This window comes from Harpegnathos saltator, unplaced genomic scaffold, assembly GCF_003227715.2.
Source record: "Harpegnathos saltator strain DR-91 unplaced genomic scaffold, Hsal_v8.6 scaffold171, whole genome shotgun sequence".
Lineage (NCBI taxonomy): Eukaryota > Metazoa > Arthropoda > Insecta > Hymenoptera > Formicidae > Harpegnathos > Harpegnathos saltator.
This window is the reverse complement of record NW_020229952.1, coordinates 1,864,803-1,886,166: the sequence shown is the minus strand read 5'-3', so window position 1 is coordinate 1,886,166 and position 21,364 is coordinate 1,864,803. Positions and strand designations below refer to the sequence as shown.

General features: G+C 53.4%; 1 protein-coding gene across 13 annotated transcripts in view; it reads right to left on the bottom strand.

Moving 5' to 3' along the window:
- The window catches only part of bru3 (CUGBP Elav-like family member bruno 3), a 657,300-nt gene that overhangs the window by 96,145 nt on the left and 539,791 nt on the right, over nt 1–21,364 (bottom strand). The window contains exon 1 of one of the 13 annotated variants that reach the window (XM_019845175.2): nt 156–817. The exons of 11 other annotated variants lie outside the window; for them this stretch is intronic. In XM_019845175.2, coding sequence (XP_019700734.1) covers nt 156–206 — 51 coding nt within the window. In that variant the 5' untranslated portion in view covers nt 207–817. Of the gene's footprint in view, nt 1–155; nt 818–21,364 lie in introns of those variants that run through there. One more of the 13 variants, XM_019845176.1, reaches the window with a different exon arrangement.

The following is a 21,364-nucleotide window of genomic DNA, read 5'->3' as shown; positions in this document are numbered from 1 at the left end:
GTCTTTGTCCGAGCGGCGTCACGTGCGAGTGCCACCTACTCCTTGGCGAGGGGAGAGAGAGAGAGAGAGAGAAAGTGAGGTGGGAAGAGAGAGAGAGAGAGAGAGAAAGGGGTCGCCGGGGAAATTTAAAAGTATTCGCGCAAGCGCAAGCTCACCATTTGCAAGTCGTTCCGACGCGACGATACCACTTCCAGAATATGAACCATTGGTGAACAATAAAACGCGGGTGATCGTACTACCGGCGGGAATACGGCAAACCCGCGAACTCCTCGAACGGAACTTCCAGCGTTCGCGAGGGCGCACTATAACGGAGATACGACGCTCGTGAGCGATCGTCGTCGGGCCGAGATCGAAGCGCGTCACACGAGTTATCACAGCACACGGCAGAGCGAAGAGTTCGCGCGCGATATCGTCGGCGGCGGCGGCGTACACGTCTCGCGCCGCGTTGTGCAACTTGAAGAATCCGGATTGGTATCGCAGCGGATTGCAATATCGCCGAGCGCTGCGCCACCGAACAAGTCCTCCAGCGAGGATATTCGTTTCTTTCTTCTTCTTCTTCTTCTTCTTGTTCTTCTTCTTCTTCCTCTGCTTCCTCCGAGCACAAGCGGTAGCTATCGCGAATAGCCTCGTCTCTCTCGCCCGATAGGTACGTGGGGTTCGACGTGTGCCACGCGTGTGCGTATGTGGGGGGCGCGAGCGAACGAGCGAGCGAGCGAGCGAGCGCGACGGTAGAGCGAAAGGGATAGAGGGGACAGAGCTATAGATAAAACCCCGAACGCAGCTCGTCCGCGACTGATTCCCCAGGCCTACACGCACCCTCTAGTTTTCTCCCTTTCATCCCCCACTACCCACCCTCTCGACCACTACCCCCCTTCCTCCTCCTCTGTCCTCGCCTACCCCCCTCCCCCTCCCCCGGCCCCGGCTTCCCGCCGCCCTCCCGTGCTCCTCTTACCCTTCGTAAGTCTCCCTCTTATCCCCTACGAGCGTCCCCTCTCCCGAGCTACGCACCCTTTGCGAGAAAGCTCACGCACCCTCGAAGCAGCCGATATACGCTTTTCCCTCTCGCTCGCTCTTTTTCCCTCTTTTTCTCCTCGCCTCTTTATCTCTCTTTCACTCTACGCATATCCACCGTCGCTCTCCTTTGCCTCTCCGCCACTCTCTCTCTCTCTCTCTCTCTCTCTCTCTCTCTCTCTCTCTTTGCTTCTCTGCTTCTCTGCCGGCTGTCCTTCTCTATCCTGTCGTATCGAAGGAACCCCATAACATTCGGCCAATCAAACAGGCGCGTGTGCGTTTCTCCCGGGTCCTCGTGCTTTGCGGTCCCCGAAGAAAAGAGAGAAGCACAGAGAGAAAATCGGGACACACTGGGGGGGGGGAGAAGCCCGGGCTTCTCGCAAGGTACTAAGGACCGGGATTCCATCCCCGGGAAGGACGCGCATACATGTACATCGTATACACTTACGTGCTATCGCGGCCGGAGTGAATGTAGGAGCGAGTGGGAGTCTGTTCTAGGTCGAAGTCGTAATGGGGCAACGTTCTTCGAGGATTAGATCCACTTCGCGAGATGTGATGGAACGATATCTATTAACGCAGGGTACACATTGCGTTCCTTTCAGCGAGAGCGAACTCCAGCGCGCTAGGAAAAACGCGAATAAGAAAATCGCGACGGTTCTTCTCTCTCTCCCTTTCCCCCCTCACTCTCTCTCTCTCTCTCTCTCTCTCTCTCTCTCTCCCTGTCTCTCCTTCTCGCAACACGAGCGTGTGCGCCTCGGGTATTACGCGATTCGACGATGAAATTAGGTCACCCATCGGACGTTATCTCTCATGAAGGGAGAATCAACGCTTGATGGAGCCAGATGAAACGTCCACGAGCGACGTATGAGCCGGCTTAATTCCGCTATTCATGTGAAAATTTACCTTGGCGTGCGCTCAACGTAAGAAGATGCATTCGCGGATCCGAACGCATCGTCGAAAGGAGGCAAAATAAAGCACGCGAATGGAGAGGAAGGACGCGAAAGGACCCGCAGTTAACCTCTCGACTTCGCTCCCTCCTTTCGCTCGGGGATTTGTTGGTCCAGAAGGACCACTCGTACGTACATTCGCGAAACTCTCTGCCGAGTCCTCTCTCTCGCCGTTTCCCTCCCTCCCTCCCTCCCTCCCTCCCTCCCTCCCCCCCTCCTCTTCCTACCGGCATCATCCGCAGTTCGCGTTTTTAAAGGGCGCACAAAAGCCACCGGAAATTGCTGCCGGCTCTTCCGACGTTACGGCCGATTCTATATCTGGCTCTCTCTCCTCCGTCGTCCAACTCTCTCTCTCTCTCTCTCTCTCTCTCTCTCTCTCTCTCTCTCTCTCCCTCTCTCTCTCTCTCTCTCTCCCCCCTCTTCCTCCCCCTCTCTCTATCCTTTCTCTATCCCGTTCGCGTGTGCATGTGTCTTTCTCTCACCCTCTTTTATCTGTCTTCCTCTTTCTTCTACTATCGACGATTTCACGAGTAGGTACCTACCGAGGCGGCAAGAGTTCCGATAATGGTGGATTTGGATAGCGGCTCGGCCGCTTCTGCACCGGGAACGAGGCGCGACGACGAATGATCGTCGGCTACGGGGTTGGCTTTAACGAAGTACGCTCGTGGCGGGTTATATCGTGCGAAAGATCTGTCTCTTTTACATTATCCGCCGAGTCTCGTCGAGCTAAGCGAGCGGCAATGGAGGCCATCGGTCGGCCGTTTAATGCCGTTCTCCACCGGGGACTGCGTTTCGTTTTTAATTGATACGGTGTACCAGGCACGAGGATAATTACATGAAATGATAATCGTGTTTCGTTGACTCACAGAGAAGTAACATTTTCTCTCTCGAATAAGCCATTATCAACGGATAACTTGGTTCATCGTCGGCGAGCGGACTGACCGATGTGTTCCCACGCTAGTCGTTCGACCGTCGGCTGAGCCCGCGTGCGAAATTTATTCCACTAATAATCGGTCGGGAGGAAGCGCGCTCGGCTGAGAAGGATGTCGCGCTGGCGCTCGGGAAAAGTTGAGTCGCGCCTACGAGCCGCTAAAGAGGAAAGCAAGAGTCTGCAAGACGCACGCTCCGCGGAGCTGCTGACTAGGCCGAAGTATTTACGTAGCGGCGAGGGCGAAGATGGACGCGCACGGAGAAAGGAAGCAAGTGAAAGTTCGCAAGGAAAACTCCAACGAACCAGGCCGCGTTGCTTTTTGATGACTTGGGCGAAGTTCGCCCCGGGACGATGAGGTCTGGGAAAGACTTCGAAACTCGAACGTCGATATGGAAAGTGCGGGAGCCCGGATGTTATGGATTACGCGATCAATCTCGTGCGAAAATGGCGAAAAGTTCGCGGGCCGCGCCGCGCCGCGCCGCTCGCCTGCGGCGTGGCGCGGCGCGGCGCGGCGCGAGGAGGGAAAAAAAGAAAGTTTCGCCGTTTGATTCCGCCCGTTCCGAGACATCCCTGCATCCGCGCAACGTCGTCGACCACTTTCACACGGCCGCTATTGTGAGAAGATTGATTCCATGAATTCACGATGGGCTCGCCAGCGAAGACGAACGATCCGAGAATAGGCGCGCCACGAGGCGCGTATCGACTCCATTATACTCGAATATCGCACGTTCGCACGTCGCGCTCTTTATGGAACAAACAGAAAGCCGATGCAGCACCGTGAGCGCCGACGCGGACGCTGAATCTCCGCGGCGACGACCAGACCTCCTTCCCGCCTGCCTCGATCGAGGGACGTTTCGTCTCGCCCGAAAAAAATGACCGGATAATCGCTTACATCCCCCCAGTGGAGTGGTCAGTCCTCGCGATGTCGTCCGCGCGACACGCGAGCTTCACTCGCCGGCGTAATCGCAATACTCACAGACGCTGCGTTCGTGTACCCCCGCATTAATTCCGCGGAATTCCGTGACATAATCGCACGCGATTCCCAGTCGATCGATCTCGCCCAAATTGCGAGATGATCCCCGAACAACAACTTCGAGACTCCGCATCCACCTCGTCGTCCGGCGCGAGCTCGCGCGAGGACCCGGAACTCTCTTCGTCCTGCTTCTCCGCAGAAGTCTTATCCCGTTGCGCGCGAGATCCTCGCGTCGTCCAGACGCGATCGGAGGATCAACACGCGATCTCCCGACGCGACACGAACACTCGGCCGATACTCCAGCGCGATTACCTCTCCCTCTTTCTCCCTCGCTCGACGTTTCGCACGTCGGCACGCGTCCTTGACACGCCGCGCCGCGGCGAAATTCGACGCGGTTATCGCGCGCGGAAAGTAATAACGCGGAGATGTGGACGCGACGGAACTGGATTTTAATGTCCTCAAGGGTGATATTGATGCCACGCGCGCGCCGCTGAAACAGTGCCCTCCCGAGACTACGGCTGAATCTGATCACGGCCGATATTATCGCGATATCCGGCCCGGCCGATATTATTCATACGCGGCGTGCGTTGTAAAGAAGCCACGGGGCCCGCCGCCCGGGCTCGAGAGATGCGATCGTGGACTCGGCAGGAACCCTCCATGGCAACCCGCGGCAGAAGCTCTTACCCGGTTTCCCGGTATCCAAGTCCGCGATTAGCGACCCTTCCACTAACTCACAGCCCGTGTTCCATACGAAGACCCTTCGTTCCATGACTCTTCAGCATTCTCCCCGTATTGCCTTCACTTTGGCCGACCTTCCCTCTCCCACCCCCCTCATTCTCTCCCTCTCTCTCTCTCCCTCTCTCTCTCTCTCTCTCTCTCTCATTCTCGCTCGCTCTTATTTTCTCTCTCCCTTTTTCCAGCCGAGATTCTCACTCTCCTCGCCTTTCCGCGCAATGACTCGTCGTCCGCTATCGCTCATCGTCGAGGAATTCTTTTTCGTCCCACTTCTGCGTCATTTTTCCCTTTGCGTCGCAGTTATCATTTTGCAATCCCGCGCACCGTGATCACATACGTCTCTCTACGAATTCATCGACATGGCCAGCGGCTCGTTTCCTTCCGCTCGCCCGCCCCGCGTTATTATGTAACTGCACAGCCGTTAGCAAGTTAAATGCACATGCAAATATTTTCAACCTTTTGTATAATGAAAAAAGCATTGTATACGTGAAGGGGGACAGTCGGCCCGTGATTGATCGGTCTTGCGTAAGAAATGCAAAAAAAAACGAACGACCGAGTTTCGGAAAGGTAACCAATGGCATCAGCGCGCGCGCGCGCGCGCTCTGCCCCTTTCGTTGCTCTCGAAGCTCTTATGTTCGAGCGAGCGCACGCAATCAGCTAGTTATTTTGATATCTAGAACCGTGCTGCCATCTGTGCTGATTCCCGGGGCAGATAGATGAAAGGTGCAGATGAACGTATGTATGGCTTCGCCGTATCGTCGCAGCTCGTTTGATGCTCGAAGCGTCACCGACGCTATTATTAGCGCATCAACGAACGACGCGTTTGTTGCGCTAAATGATACTTTGCGCCAACTTTGTCATCGGCGAGCAGCCGATTCGGCTCGCGACAATCTACGCGAGCGAGTAATTTACTCTGCGACACAGAGTCCGCTGCTTGTGAGTTTACGCTTTTCCCGCGTAAAATCATGCACGGGAAGAAACAGCGAAAGAGCGCGTTTCATTGCCGCGAGTCCAGATGTTTATGGAGAATTCATGACATTCATAATTCGGGATAACAATTCGGGACAAAAAGAGCGTCGGAGAGCGTACGGCATGGCGATTGACTTCGGTTGCGAGGAAAGAACGCGCATGGAAGTCACGGTACAGCGTGTTTCTGTAGGGGGAAGGGAAAATTACTAGATACCGCACAATTGCAACGTGGGGTGATCCGAAAGGATGAAGGGTAGGAGAAGGAGAGGGCAGAGAGACCAGGTGTATTAAAAGTCAGGCTAGCTGGCTGAGCGAGGTGCAATGACCTCGGCTCATATCGACGTTCGATCATCGACATCTATTTTTCTCACATTTGTTTTCGCGGATAAACGAAGCGCGGCTGCACGCGCCGCCCGCGCTCGTTCGTCCGCTGGATTGCTGCATTTCGTATTAATTCTCGCAATAACACAGGAGAGTACCGTACCCGTGTATGTCACCGCGTTCGCTAGGTCGTGTTAGCGGCTCAGTGTACGAGATTTTCAGAAATTCCATTTCCTTCAGGAAAACGATCGGGCCCGGATACTTCCTAAATTAATTAGGCTAAGCCGCAGCTTCGTCCTTCTCATTCCGTTCCCCTGTCTACTGGATATTGGCTATAAATAATGGAATTATGTAACTGCGTCGCTACGAGGGGAGGACAAAGAACTGTGTTTCGTTTCGTCTCAACCCTGCCTGCCCCCCCCCCTTCCCCCATTCGCCTTTACCCTGCGCTGCCATGCTTTCGTTCTCCCTCGAAGAACTTGCCGGAATACGTTATTCTCACTTCTACTTTTGTATTATCCCACTTTCGTTCCTCGTTGCTCTTTCAATTTTTAAGCTCGACGAGCTCTTGGCAGCGCGACGACAAAACGAGCCTGTGAGAGGGTTGCATTAAACGGAAATTTACGGCACTGAACGATATTGCTTCTTCGCGCGCGCCCGAAATTGAATGTCGCGTGATGCAATGCTCCACGTTAAAAATTGTTTCGCATATTGCATTGCGCTCTCTTGACGATTGATATTTACAATATATGGGACCTTTGTCTCTCTCTATCTCTCTCTTCCTCTCTCTCTCTCTCTCTCTCTCTCTCTCTCTCTCTCTCTCTCTCTCTCTCTCTCTCTCTCTCTCTCTCTGCCTTTCTCGTTCGTTCAAGTGAATAATTTACTGACGTGTTCGTTTTTGTATCAATTTTCGGTTCGTTTATTCGACACGGCAGGTTTGTTCCTATCAATAGCCAAAAGTGTAATATATGTATGTATGTATACATATATATGTGCAAGATGTGTCTATTTCAAGGAATAATATCCAAGCATGCAGTTAATATTTGTCTTTTGATTTTTCCACGTTTCAGATTCGGACATCGATCGGACGGATAAGCCAACGTTACGCGATATTGCTTTGTCCACACTCTACGACACAGTTAAGAAAATTGTAGGTAAAACAGCAGCGCGCGTACACGTCGAATTGAAAGGCGTAGGCTTTGTTTACCACGTTCCGATATTTACGAAGAGTGATCGTTATCATCGCGATTCAATATGACGTCAGTATTATCCTATGGAGAGGACTTTATGCATGCGATGGATAATTTTTCAATACAGTTCTTCTTCTCGATATTCATACAGTCTCGTCGATAATAACACCGGGCATTATGTAAAATTCATGACTGCTCGAATTGCGCGACCAATAATTACGCGCTGCTGACCGTGTTAATTAGAATCGACGTGATAATTCGTAGCAGTCGTTGTCGATAATGGCAATTCCTAGGTGATGGCGTCGGCGGTTACGCGTTTGGACTAGGTCCAACTACCTCTCTCTCTCTCTCTCTCTCTCTCTCTCTCTCTCTCCTCTCTCTCTCTCTCTCTCTCTCTCTCTCTCTCTCTCTTCATACGATTACCTACATCTGAAAACTGCGAGTATATCGTACGAAAATTTGCATCGCAATATTTATTCTAACTAGATTCTCCCGTTGTTTCCATCGAAGTGACAAACGAGGCCAATCGATCGGGCACATCCGTGTATATAAATTGCGCAACATGTTACCTCCGCTCACGGGGGGCGGGGGGGGGGGGAAGTGCGCATTGGCGTATATAGTTTATTATGCCTCACAGTTCAGCGAGTTAAATGAAAAACCGATAATTTCCAAATTTCTCCCCCTAGTAGCATAAGTTGGCCATGCTTTCATTCGCGTTGCATCTGTTGCGCCTGTAATCGCCCCGGTTCGCTTTCGTTGTAACCTGTAGCCTTGGCTAAAAATAGCGAGACGTAGCAGTACGCAGCGACAAGTCGAAGCGGTCGGCGGTCGTTTCTCGCTGATCGTTGAAAACCTGCACGATGTGGCTTTCGTCCCTTTCTGCGCGCGCAATTTGTTAATACAATTTTATTCGGTATTTACTGCAGCAATAACGAGCGTCTCCTCCGTGCTTTCGCCGTGGCGGAGCGAGCTCTCGTGAGAACGCCGATATATCTGTCCGACTTAATACGATTTATTACAGTACTACGTAGCGCTTTCGATTAAAACTTAATGCGAAGCTAAATCTCGAAGAGGATATCAGAGCTCGTCCGAGTCATTATCTCATTATTAGGAAGAAACGTCTTATAAATCCGCTATCGCGGAGGCCGCGAGATGTTCCGGGTACGCCGGTTAATTGCGTTATTTCCCGCGTACACCATTAATAACACCGCGCCGGCGATTCGCCCGCCGTAAACTTCGATGCACTTGGAATCGGCGCATCGCGGCGCGCGATAAAGCGGAACAGCAAGCGGTGGGAGCGAAATGACCGCTAAATTGCAAAATAACTCATACACGCGGCAGCATTGTCTTACTATACACCGGGGAATGCGCGGCGGACAAAACGACGGGGACCTTCCGAGGTCCTGACCTCGACGCGACTCTCTCTCTCTCTCTCTCTCTCTCTCTCCTCTCTCTCTCTCTCTCTCTCTCTCTCTCTCTCTCTCTCTCTCCCTCGCTCTAGCACGCGCGCGCGCGCGCACGCATTTTCCTTTCTCTCTTGTCCGCTCTTTTTTTTCACTTTACAGGCAATAGCGCGACGTAATCGCGAGGAAAACGCAATAGGGAACGCGGCTCCAGATGGGCGGAGGGTGGCGCGCGCGGCAGGATATTTTTTTGTACGTTGGCGCACGAATACACGCGCAGGCCACGGGGCAGAAGCGGCCGCGTGCATAATGTATGAGCGACGCGAAAGCCCGTCATTTCAAGCCGCACAGCCGTTTTCCTTTTGTGACATCGATCTGGTGGTGTCTCAATAATTCAGCGCGGGAACGGCGCAAGGCGTATACCCGCCACCATTGCTACCACCACTGCCGCCGCCGCCGCCGCCGCCGCCGCCGCCGCCGCTAGTACCACTGCCATCACCGCTGACGCTTTCTCGGCTACGACTACTCGCGATCGCCATCACTGTCGCCTGCATCACTATCGACACCATCGCCGTCCGCGGCTCCTTCCCTTTTTCATCCCCGAGGTTCCGGTACACTGACCACCACCGAGCTCGAAAGCACCCCTTCGCCGTGCGCCGCGCGCGAGCGCGTGCGATCCCATCCGCGCCACGATCAGACTCGCCGACGCGGCCCCCCCCCGTCCCGCGCCCCGCGAGAAAGCGGTGCACGCTCGCTTTCCTTGTCCTCGGCCACCCTTGCTGCGCGACCCCTCGGCCACGCGACCTCGACAATGCCACCCCTGTGTCCGGCTGTCACTGGCAAACGCCTGACTGTGAGGTAACGACAAATTAACGCTGCGAGACCCAGCCGCGTGGCAAAGCCGCGATGGAAGTGTTTTATATAGGGAAATCCGGAAATAGGGTAAATTCGGCCGGGAGCAGGCGAGCTGGGAGCGAGCCTCGGGAGGAAGAGAGAACGCATAGGCGCTCTTTGGTGCTGCAGATTAGCGGTCCGGACTCTCGCCGGCGATCGTCACAGCGCAGCGACTTGGAAAAGAGGACTACATGGGAACATTGGAGAACTCAACAGTTTCCGAATCGAACATGTACGAAACATCATCCTTTGAGCGAACGCTCTTTTTCGATGTTCCGTGTGTCCTTGTATTTAAAATAGGTTTGTGCAACAATGCATGCAGAAGCCGCGTTACCGGCGCAAGCTCGTTGAATTTCCTGCGAGACGCTGTGAAAAATGTTTGTCTCATTCTCTCTCTCTCTCTCTCTCTCTCTCTCTCTTTCTCTCAAGCTAAAATCAAGTTTACGACTTGTCTTTAGCTCGCAGGCAAATAACGTGAATGTTTCATCGATGATAATTACGCAGTAATTTCCTCTGGTCAGTAATTTGATGCAGTCTGTAATATCAGGGCGATTAATTTGACGGTCGCGTACTCGCGTGTTGGACGTTTCTTTTTATGAATAATGAAAGATGTTTGGGAGAGCGAATGCTGAAGGAGAACGGCAAGTAGCGGCGTGTACAACTGAAGAGGAAGAAAGTTCGATATGCAGTCCGATGCATCTCCAGTCTTTCCGGTGCCAAGCGAAATACAAGTAGTTTCTTCCTCACCCGCATGAGGACATGCATGAGACTTTGCGTACTAACCACTGTCGCAGCATTTTAATATTGTAAATGGAAAGTCAAGTATAAAATGTCTCGTTCGTGTGCGTCGCGCCAAAGGTCACCGCGCAGAACTGTCGTGGACGAAAGATATGAAAAATTGCGCTCATTTACGCATATGTTTATACATTTATGCGTGTAGACACACACACACACACACACATATGCCTTAAAATTGACAACACAGTAGCGTACAGATTTAAAAGTAATTACGCAAATATTGTCGTCGTCTCAAAGTCGTTGTCGCAAGGAAGAAACGTGTGTGTGCATCCACGTGCGCATTTCCATATACATCAGGTAGCCTCCGCCGCAGCGTGGAGACAATAAGGGCGCGCGCATGTTATCGTGAATGCGTGTTCGCACAGAAAGAGAGAGAGAGAGAAAGAGAGAGAGAGAGAGAGAGAGAGTGCAACGTTATAGAATTAAAAAGAAAACGTATCCATTATGTACGCGGCCACATAAAACACGTGATATAAACGTTTGTAATGCACGTAGACTTTGAAATTAATCCCTTTATACAGGTTCACAGACTAAGTACAAAGCCAACAACCTTGTATATTAACTTCATGCATGAGCCAGCATAAGTAGATTACAGTTATTCGCCGACTTTGCGAGTGTTCATATAAAGTCGACGGTATTGCATATTCACGTGGTGGATGTGCCGGCATAATTATAACACGTTATCATGTTATATGTAGCAGAAACGCCTGGCGGTAAATTGAAAAAGTTAAGATTCGGTAGAAATTCGCGCGCGCGCACGATCTATTCGTCGTAGGGGCGAAAACGACTATCGCGTACAAAGAGAGAGAGAGAGAGAGAGAGAGAGAGAGAGAGAGAGAGAGAAAGAGAGAGAAAGAGAGAGAGAAAGAGAGAGAAAGGATGCGCCTCTTGCGCGATACACATACTACAAACGCTGCCGCCCTTTCAGCTCCCTCGTATTCCGGCTGGGCTGGTAGGGGTACGTCTTCCGACGCGAGCGGATTCTTTTGTAAGCATATTTCGCGCTTTGTGTTTGCCCATGGGGTAGTAAAGCGCCCTTCTCCTCTTCCCCGCCTCCTCGCCGCTACCTTCGCGCTCCGCATCGTCTGGGCTAAAATTAAGGTCTCGCGCGTTGCATCTAATTTCGCGAGCTCGGAAAGCCGAGTTTCAGCGCGAGAGGACAATATTTCGCAGGCTGTCGCTTTAATTCGCAGGGGACAAATTAAAGTACCCCGGTCGTCTTCTCCCGTCAGATAGACGGAATACCTTGGCGTTCACCCACTTTGCGATAGCGGCGAGAGCGAGAGAGAGGGAGAGAGAGAGAGAGAGAGAGAGAGAGGGAGAGAGAGAGGGAGAGAGGGAGAGAGACAGAGAGAGAGAGAGAGAGAGAGAGAGAGAGAGAGAGAGAGAGAGAGAGAGAGAGAGAGAGAGAGAGAGAGAGAGAGAGAGAGAGAGAGGAGAGAGAGAGAGAGAGAGAGAGAGAGAGAGAGAGAGAGGCAGAGAGAGAGAGAGAGAGAGAGGGAGGGAGGGAGAGAGAAAGAGACCGAGATGATAGCCGGGAGGATATAGGCCTTGCGCAGAAGGGCTACGGAGGACGCGCTACGGGGAACGGCGAGGGCTAGAGGTGGTACGTATCGAGGGCAACTGATATCGACTGGAGAGGAACACATCCTTAGTCTCGGCGGCAGAAGAGAAAAGGGAGGAGCACTATCTTATGTAATATTTACCCCTCTTGCCCCTCCTTATCTACCTCGCGCTACCTATTCCCTCTTATGCCCTTGCCACCCTCTCTCATGACCTCCTCTCCCTCCTCGTTCCGGCACATAAATATATATAAAACACATATATATTTGTATATTATGTGCATGTAAGTATATATGTATCTGTGTATGTGTATGTTGCGTACCACCGTCCAACGCCTCCACGCGTCCTCTCATCGAGCTCGTGCTCTTTCCTATCAGTGCAGCACCTTTCCTTCGTTCGGCGCTCGGCGGGGCGCGCTCTACGAGCCGGCGTATACCGGCGTGTAACAACCGTCGGCGCGTCCTTTTGTTTACCACCCTCGCGATAACTATCGCCGATCGTTACGACGTCGATTACACCCCGGGCGGTAATACCCGCGGGTCTAATAGATTCGCGGAATTTCCGAGCGAAAAGTACGCGAGCCGCAGCCGCAGCCGCGCGTCGTCTTCGCCGTCGCGACGCGTTAGTTCTGGTCGGTTTAGATACTGCCAAATTCCACGGCGGTTATCGCAGCTCGAACTTCATCGTCGAGTAACGACGACGGCGACGGTTACCTGGCCGTGGTGCGCGAGTTACGGCGAACTTGCGCCACGGAGTCGGCAACCACCTAACCATCCACCCCGCTACACACCGCGTCGTGTGTTAATTACGTTTAACACTTCCGGTTTTTAACTATTAATTCCGCACTCGCGGCGCACGGGGTGTAAATCGTGTCACCCCCCCCGCCGCAACGCGCAACGCGCGTAATTCGTTTCGGATCGATGCAAGTTTTATCGCGGATTAATGTGTTCCTCGATTAGTTATGTAACAGCCGCGCGCCGTTAATCGCGCGAAATTCGACCGAAACGTAAAACTCGGTTGCTCGGCGCTGGTTTCGGCGGCGAGGGCGGAGAGACAGAGGGGTAGGAGGTAAGGGTAGAAACGAGAGTATGATTACTGCGACTACGCGTGTGTTCTCGTGGGAAGGAGGGACAGAGAGAGAGAGAGAGAGAGAGAGAGAGAGAGAGAGAAGGTTAATGCTTAATTCGGTTCTCTCTGTCTCCCCCTTACTACTCTGTTTTCATAGTCGCGCGTTCTCATACCCGCGTTTCTATAACGTCCTTTTTTTTCCCTCCCGAGTCACTTTACCGTTCCATCCACCGCGCGTCGCGCCGCGTAATCAGGTTGCCGCTTAATGTCCGTGAAACTGAATAAAAATGCAATAGAGCGTCACGAGGTTATCGAAATCCACTTTCCCGTAGCGCAGTGCGCGCTGCGTGCTGCGATATATCGATTCGTCCACTTTGCGAGCGGACGGGCGACGGCTCGCTCGAAAACACATTGGTCCGCGGGCAAGGGTGGGTGTCGAGGATAGCGGGGAGGGCGCTCGGGAACGAGTAACACCGATGCCGACGAAGAGGGCGAGAGCACGAGGCGAAGGGTCGAGGAGGCAGGCTGCTTTCTAACCGGGACGCGGCGGCGGCAGCGGCGGCGGGGGCGGCGGAGGCGGCGGCGGTGGCGGCGGCGGCGGTGGTGGGCGCTTTCGCGAAGTTCTTCGGTAGAGCTTGACCGGGACGTTGACGCCGGAGAATCGAGGTCGGCAGCGGTTGAACTTTCTGTCAAAGTGTACGTGTTGTACAGCGGGTAGCCCCTCGATCACCGGGCGAAATCAAAGCGTAAAATCAGCGAAAGCTTTTAATGCCGGTGCGCGGAGAGTCGAGTGATCGAGGTTGGCGGTACGCTATATTTTTCTTCTCTCCGCCGCGTTTCGTTCCCCCCCCTGATCCCCCTGCCCCGTTCTTCGCCGCTGCCGCCCCGCCGCCGCCACCGCCGCCGCTGTCGCCGCGCTCTGCCTCAATTTTTTCCTGCGCAGTCGAACGTGCGGGGAGGAGGGGGGCGTTTCGGGACGAGCTTCGATCGCTTCGTCGAGCGCCCGCATACGTGGTATTAATGCAAATTCATGCCGCGCTTATTTGGCGTTTCCTCCTCCGCCGGGAAGTGAGAGAGAGAGAGAGAGAGAGAGAGAGAGAGAGAGAGAGAGAGAGAGAGAGAGAGAGAGAGGAGAGAGAGAGAGAGAGAGAGAGAGAGAGAGAGAGAGAGAGAGAAGGGGGAGAGGAAGGGGCAGAAGGAAAATGGGATAGAATGACGTTTCGGGATATCAGTTTATCGAGGGGCCGGGATGCGGCGAGCAAGTTCACATTTGTGGATCTTGCGCTGTTTGTTTTGCGCGATGCAAAACTCGATAAGGCATGAAATTGTCGGTAAACAAGTCGTGCCTGCTCTTACTTTGATTTACCGAGAGCGAAGATCGCAGCGAGATACACCGTCCCAGCAGCAAGTTTGCAGTTCCCGGTCGCCGTGTTCGCGCCAACTTTCTTTCCGAGTTTGCGCGAATAAATTCAACTTTGTATTCGCACATTAAATAATATCACCGCCGCGCCGTACTGAATTTTCTTTTAAGTTGCCTCGGGGAGCGGAATAAATCAAGAGAGCGAGAGAGAGAGAGAGAGAGAGAGAGAGAGAGAGAGAGAGAGAGAGAGAGAGAGAGAGAGAGAGAGAGAGAGAGAGAGAGAGAGAGAGAGAGAGAGAAGCGTGTATCGGCGCAGCAGCAGTAGCCGTCGCCACCGCCGCTGCGGAGATTTCCTCGTGCGGAATCGATCGCCGTCGTGATAATCCGGTTAAATCGTAGCCGGTGCCATGATTCTGGAAACTGACGGTGTTCCGCGGCCGAGTCGAGGCCTTAATAGTGGCCGGCAATGCACAGGACCGCTGTTGCGTAACGCGACGCAAGCTGCGGCCATATTTAACCGTGACAACGAGTCGCACGGTTGTCCGCGGCGTTTATACGACCATACGCAGGCCGGTACATGCGCAATTTGCAAACGGCACCGGTACGATAATAGCGGCGCCCGGAGACGTATTAAAGGTGAATTGCGAAAACAACGAGCGGTGAGCGGCGTCATATCTCGCCGGCGGATGACCGATGAGCCGCTAGAGCTCCTCCGGGTGCCGTTGACCCTTGAGTGACCCAACGTGACAGGCCGTAACGACGACGAGGAGACCCCTCGGAGACCCCACTTGATGAGGGTCCAAGATGGATGCCCGGCAATATTTTCGCGCGCGAGGTGTCGCGCGACTTTCTCGAAACTTCCCTCGTCCGTTAACTCGACTCGTCGTCTTCGTCGTCTTCATGGTCGTCGTACTCGTCGTCGTCGTCTCCGTACCCCGTCCTGACCTGACCGTTCCCGTTGTCGTCCCGGAGCGTCGTGGGAGCATAAACGTGAAAGCAGAGGACGCGCGCTGCAGAAAACTTTCGCGCCAACTACTCTTTGTTTCTCGGCTACGTGCGTGTGTCGTAGCGAGCGAGCCGATGTTTGCCGCTAACGCCGCCGGCTGTGGATGCATTTTCTGCAGTGGCTCGTCGCATCCCAGAAAGTGCATCTGTGTTGCATCTGTCATTATTATTAAGCTCTCTCTCTCTCTCTCTCTCTCTCTCTCTCTTTCTCCTTCTCTCACTGCTACACGCCAGCACGCAACATTCAAACCGCTTTATTTACGTGCTTCCGGGCATTTATAGGAGGAGCGAATTAATCCTTCCCCGTAGTCCTTTTCCGCATTTTTCCCCCTACATTACTACTCCTCTCCCCATATTCCCGACGGTCATGAATGATTTATTTTATATCTGCTAACTTTCTCCCCTTCCGCTCCGCTATCATTTTTACGACCTCGCGCGCGAGATGTATTTCGCGACCTCGTTCCAAGATTTTTCAACGTCGGTCTTAAGATCGCGTTGCGTTAACGCATCAGCCGCACCGTCAAATTGTACCGCGCGCGCTCTCTCTCTCTCTCTCTCTCTTTCTTTCTCTCTCTCTCTCTCTCTCTCTCTCTCTGTCTCTCTCTCTCTCTCTTCGTCCATCTCTCAGGGCATATTACAGCGCGCACGGATGAACGTATCAAGATGGAGGAACAAAGGTGCGTACGCGTCGCGTCCGCGCGATAACGTCCGTCAGAGGTATGATTGACCTTTCCTGAGGAAAAAGCCGAAATGACGAGCGAACGAGATACGGACGGAAGATAGATGATGATCTCGCCCGGCGAGGCAACCATTTCACCGTCGCTTCCTATAGACAGATCCGCGTCGGCTTTGTTTTGGCACGGTAAAATTGTCCGCGCCGTTTCCTCGCGCGTCGCGGCGGCGACATTTATCTTAGATTAATCTAGGAAAGTGGCTTCGTCTCGTCGATATAGTTTTCGACTCGAGTCAGAAGTGATAAACGCGACCAACGTTTCTTCTGCTTTATAGCGGACTAAAGCAAGCGGGTTTTATGGGATGTAGATAGACCGCGGTGGCATCGATCGGCGTTATTACCGGATCCTCTCGAACCGGCTTCTCCCGAGATAGAAATCGCGCGACTGAAGAAGGGAAAAGAGGAGGAGACGTCGCTTCTTTGAAAGTGACGCAATCGCTTGCGATGTTTGTCGTGAGAAAAAAGTGTTGAAAAAAAGAAGAAGGAGACACGCGTGCTTTCGAGAAAGAAAAAAAAAAGAGAAGAGGAAAAACAATTCCTGCTCATTAGCCCATGCGTGTCCTGCCGAGGGGGGGGGGATGTTCTTATTTTCAGCGGCATTTTATTCCCGCGCAGCCGGTGAGACGAGAAAAGAGGAGAGAGCCCGGGGAAGCCGGCGCCGCGCGCGTTTAAACGCTTCCTCTCGCTGACGTTTGATCGCAAATCACTCCGAGAGTGCGAACGTGCGCGCGTGACTGTATACTGTAAGATAATTCCATCTCGGCTCAATATGCAATCAGGTAATAAGGCACTGCTTGATGACCCGGAGGTGTATCAGTGCCTGGAGCGGGCGCTAACGCAAACGAACTTTGCTTCGTTACCTGCTTGAATATTCAGGAGTTTCGCGCGTGCCCGCGGCCATTTGCCGAGGCTCAATATGTTTGGCAATATGTAGATGGCCCCATAAATATCGATGGCGCATAAGGGATGCCTCGTGGAGGCGCATCGTCGAGGTGCGGAGTGCCGACGGACGGCTCGTATCGTCTGACGTTGCGATCGTAAACTGGCGAACGGCCGTCGACGCCGATCCTATCGTGCTTGGAAAACTTCCCAAGATTTTCGCGCGGACGTCTCGACGGACGAAACCGATGCGCGGTCGACCTCACTCAGCCAGCGGACTGGCTTAAAATCCAAGTCTGAGAGAACGGTTCTGCTTCGCGCGAGAACGAAAATGCGTGTCGAGAGATTAATTGGACGATGCGCAAACAGGGACGTGAAAGTAGCGTGTATAACAAGGATCACGCCGGAACGAGCGAGCGAGCCGGGAAAAAATCTGTCATTCGTCTCGACTTGTGCGGTGATTCCGTGGGTGTACGAATTGATGACAAAGCGCCTTCATGGATTAAAATAAAGATCGGGCCGAGCCTTGTTCTTCAGGCAATCGGGAAAGGCGCGCCGGGCGGTTTCCGAGAAAAAGCGAGGAGAGGAGAGTGCAGCTCTCGATGGGCTCGAGTGAGAATTTTCGATAACCATTTGTCACGGAGTTTATGGACACGAATAAACGATGAAATAAATTTGCCCTGATGTTTTTCCGATGTCACGCGAGAGCAGCGGGGCTGTGAAGCTCGCTGGGTACGATAACACGATACGTTTGACTTGGTATGATAAGGTCCGCCGGTGCATCGTAATTCCGATGGCAACTCGTTCCCGTTTCTCGGATCTCGTTTGTTTAGCAATTTCACGGCTTAGTTACCATTTCTAATCCGGCCGAGTCAGCGACGGCAGTTCTCTTTACGAGTGAAGTCCGCGCGGCAACGGCGTATCGTTCGGGTGGCGCAAGCTAGCAAGCTAGCGGGCTATCTTCAGCTCGCTCGTTCTTAGCGAGTGGAACAGCGACCGGTCTGCGAACGGTATGCACCGATATGCGCAACTTGGCAAGTCCTTGCGAAAGTTGCTACCGCTGTAACATTCAGCCGCGTTTGATGGAAGCATATAAATGTAAATGTAGGCGCACGCCCGCGACCTATGCATAAATAGAACTTCCGCGCGTATTAGACGAAAGGAAATGAAAATTCTGCTTGCGCGCGAAACGCGAAATGTAATAAAGTAGCGTTATTCCAGGGACGAGATTTCCATAAGCAACGCGCGCGAGCGCGCACGGTATCCGCTAACATTTTCTGCACTTTCGCGCTCGCGAGATCTACACGAACGCCGAGCGACATAGAGGCGAGAGGGATGATACACAGCGTCGACGCGTCGCTCCACGGAAATACCTGAGCGGAAAGATCAGTCTCTTCCATCGACAGGCGGGCCGGTGGGGGGGGGGAGGCTCTTCCGTGTCGCGAGGACATGGCGGTATTTCAATGATCGAGCAGACATCGCGCGACATCGCGATGTCATACAGGCGTCGTCGGCGACGAACCGATAATCCTAAGTATCGACGTGCCGTCCCACGAGGACATCTCGCCATCAGAAGGCAATTCATATTAAAGTCCCGTGCGATCGGCCGGGATTGGTCCGGTGGATCTGGGGCAGGCAGTTGCCACATTGAGAGCCGTAAAGGACTCGAGGAGAGACGATCCCGGGGACCGTTTCTCTCTTTCTCTCTCTCTCTCTCTCTCTCTCTCTCTCTCTCTCTCTCTCTCTCTCTCTCTCTCGTCCTAGAGACGGGGAAAGCCGAAGGCAGTTGAGAACGGCAGAAGGCAGTTCTATGGGCTGGCTTATCGCTCGCGAACAGGCACGCTTTTTCCTCCGGCTCTTTTCTCGCTTTCCCTCCCTCGGCCGTTTTACCAAGCACCGAACCGTTCTTCGCGATGCCATCCATTCTCTCTCTCTCTCTCTCTCTCTCTCTCTCTCTCTCTCTCTCTCTCTCTCTCTCTCTCTCTCTCTCTCTCTCTCTCTCTCGCTCTGCCCTTTCGCGCGTGTTACACTCGCTCCGCTCCGCGACGCTCTCGCGCCTCACCACGCGCGCGTCTCCCCTGATCCTATCGCTAAATTATACTTATATCCGTCCCGTCGTGTATATTCGCCGCGTTCTTATGAACGTTTAATAGCGTCGATTATAGAATGACTCTTGAATTTCACGTCTCCGGTCCACAAGTCGTTGCTCCCGAGCGCGATCCGCCACTTTACGCTAGTCACGTTACATTATGAAAGAGAAACCGGTGGGGATAGGCGGGGTAGGAGAGGGGGGGCGAGGCGGCGGCGGAGGGAAGCCTGGAACGAAATTATAATCGGCGGAATTACGATCGACTCTTAAAGGGTTTCTCGTGATCTAACGACACCGAGGCGTGGCGCGATTCTCCACCGTTCCCGCCGTTCGAGGGAAGAATCGTACCTATGTGCTATTATTATCCAAGAGAGAGAGAGAGAGAGAGAGAGAGAGAGAAGGTGGCAGAGGGAGACGCCCGACGACGTTTTCCAGAAAAATAACGACTCTAATAATCCCGGTAGGCAGGTCGGTTTTCCTCCGCTCTGTCTTTAAGTTCCCGCGCCACTCCTCCCCTCGCCCGGCACAGTCGCTTTTCGGAATCGCACCGGCGAAGGAACTGTTTTCGGCAGGAATTCTTCCTCTCCCTTATTCGACCCTCGCTCGTCTGCGTCTCTCCTTCGACCTCGATACTTGCCGTCTCCCTCGAATCTTTTCTCTCTCTCTCTCTCTCTCTCTCTCTCTCTCTCTCTCCCTCTCCCTCTCTTCCTCTCTCTACCTGACACGCGGGGGTAGATACTCGCGTCCAGATATTTCGAGGGTTTCCCATTTCCACCCCCGGGGGTAAGGAATATAGGAGCGAGTAAAAGGGGGATGGAAACGAGCACAATTCGCATGGGGGAGAACCTCGACCTTCCTCCAACCTTCACCCGGAACTGCCGGATAACATCGATCCGAAACATTCGGGTGTGAGCTGACTGTATCAGCGTGCACGAGCTGGAAGAGAGCAGAAGAGGGTCAATTATCATGGTTTGATACTCCGCATCGTTTCTCCCACTTTCCTCTGTCTCCTCTTTCAGCGCGATCGCGCCGCCCGCGAAATATTCGGCGGGAGTCGTCGACTTGCTCGGAGCGAGAGAGTCGCTGAAAGAGCCGGACATTTCCTGGCTTTGAGGAAGTTACGGGGGGGGTTAAGAGGATTCACCTGGCGTAACACGCGGTTATAATCGTTTATAACGATTAGATTCTTCGAATCTCCCCGGCACTTTTCGGCCGTACGATCGCAATTTTCCCTCCGCGTCGTTTCGCTTTGCACGTACGACGACGGCGACGCTATTCGGGACCGGCGATGTGTCCCGCGATAATTATAATAATTAAACGCGCTCCAATTAGCTCGAGCGGCGATCGATGACGACGCTTCCTATCCTCATTTCTCCTCGGCGTCTTCGCCAAGTTTACGTTCAGTCTACTTTGGATTATATACTCGCAGTTTTTCCGCCGGCCACGTTCCTTCGCTCGCTTATTCCCTTCCACGTTACGCGCAATTTCTCTTCCTCCGTGTCTCTGTCAATCTCTCCTTCTTCCTCTTCCCTCCGCCCCTTTCTCGCTCTCACTCTCGCTCGCTCTCTCTCTCTCTCTCTCTCTCTCTCTCTCTCTCTCTCTCTCTCTCTCTCTCTCTCACTCTCTCTCTCTCTCTCTCTCTCTCTCTCTCTCTATCTCTCTCTCTCTCTCTTTCACCTTGGAAACGTACTGGCCCGAGGGGGTCACCGAGTAATTGGTTTCATTCCCGAGGAGACAGGCTCTCGTCCCAGGTTCGGACCGGTACTACGGTATCCCGGAATCCAGGCGCCTCGGCTCTGTAGCGAACACGGCCTGCCGTAGACGGCTAAGTAACGTACTTTCCTCGGATAATTATGCAGATGAAGCCGTTAGTTATGATAACGCCGTTGAGGACCTGGCGGCGGCCGCCGCCGCCGCTGCCGCCTCCTCTTTCTCCTCGCCGTCGCGCGCGTCCGTCGGCTACCTCCGGCGGAATACGTGGCTTCAGCAAATTCACAGGGTAGTTTTACCGCACAAACGCACCGCGGTGATCTAAGATACACCGGCAGTCGGCGATACGTAAGCTAAAAATGCGAGAGAGACGACGGCGCTTTATCGGACGACGGGCGCTTCCTCGGGGCCGATGCTTCCGCCGAACAGACATCAGAGACAAGACGTTATTCTCGCGTTTTCCTCGGTTTCCCCGCCGCGAGTTGAATATTTCATCCGACGTCAACCTGGCAGGAGGGAGCGCTTCGGCTCAAACACGAGCGATTCGTTAAATAGATACGTTCCACGCGAGATCCCGGCCGGATCTTCCGGGCGGATCTTCGATAAATATCGAAACGCGAGATGTCTATGTCGGAACAAACCGATTCCGCGGGGCGCGTTGAATCTCGTTACGGCGGCGAAACTGGAAATCCGCAGAAGTGAACATTTCGATGTTCCGGTAGAGGTGTCGCGTGCAGAAAATTCGGCGTTCTTACGGCTAGTACGGAAGACATTTTGGACACTCG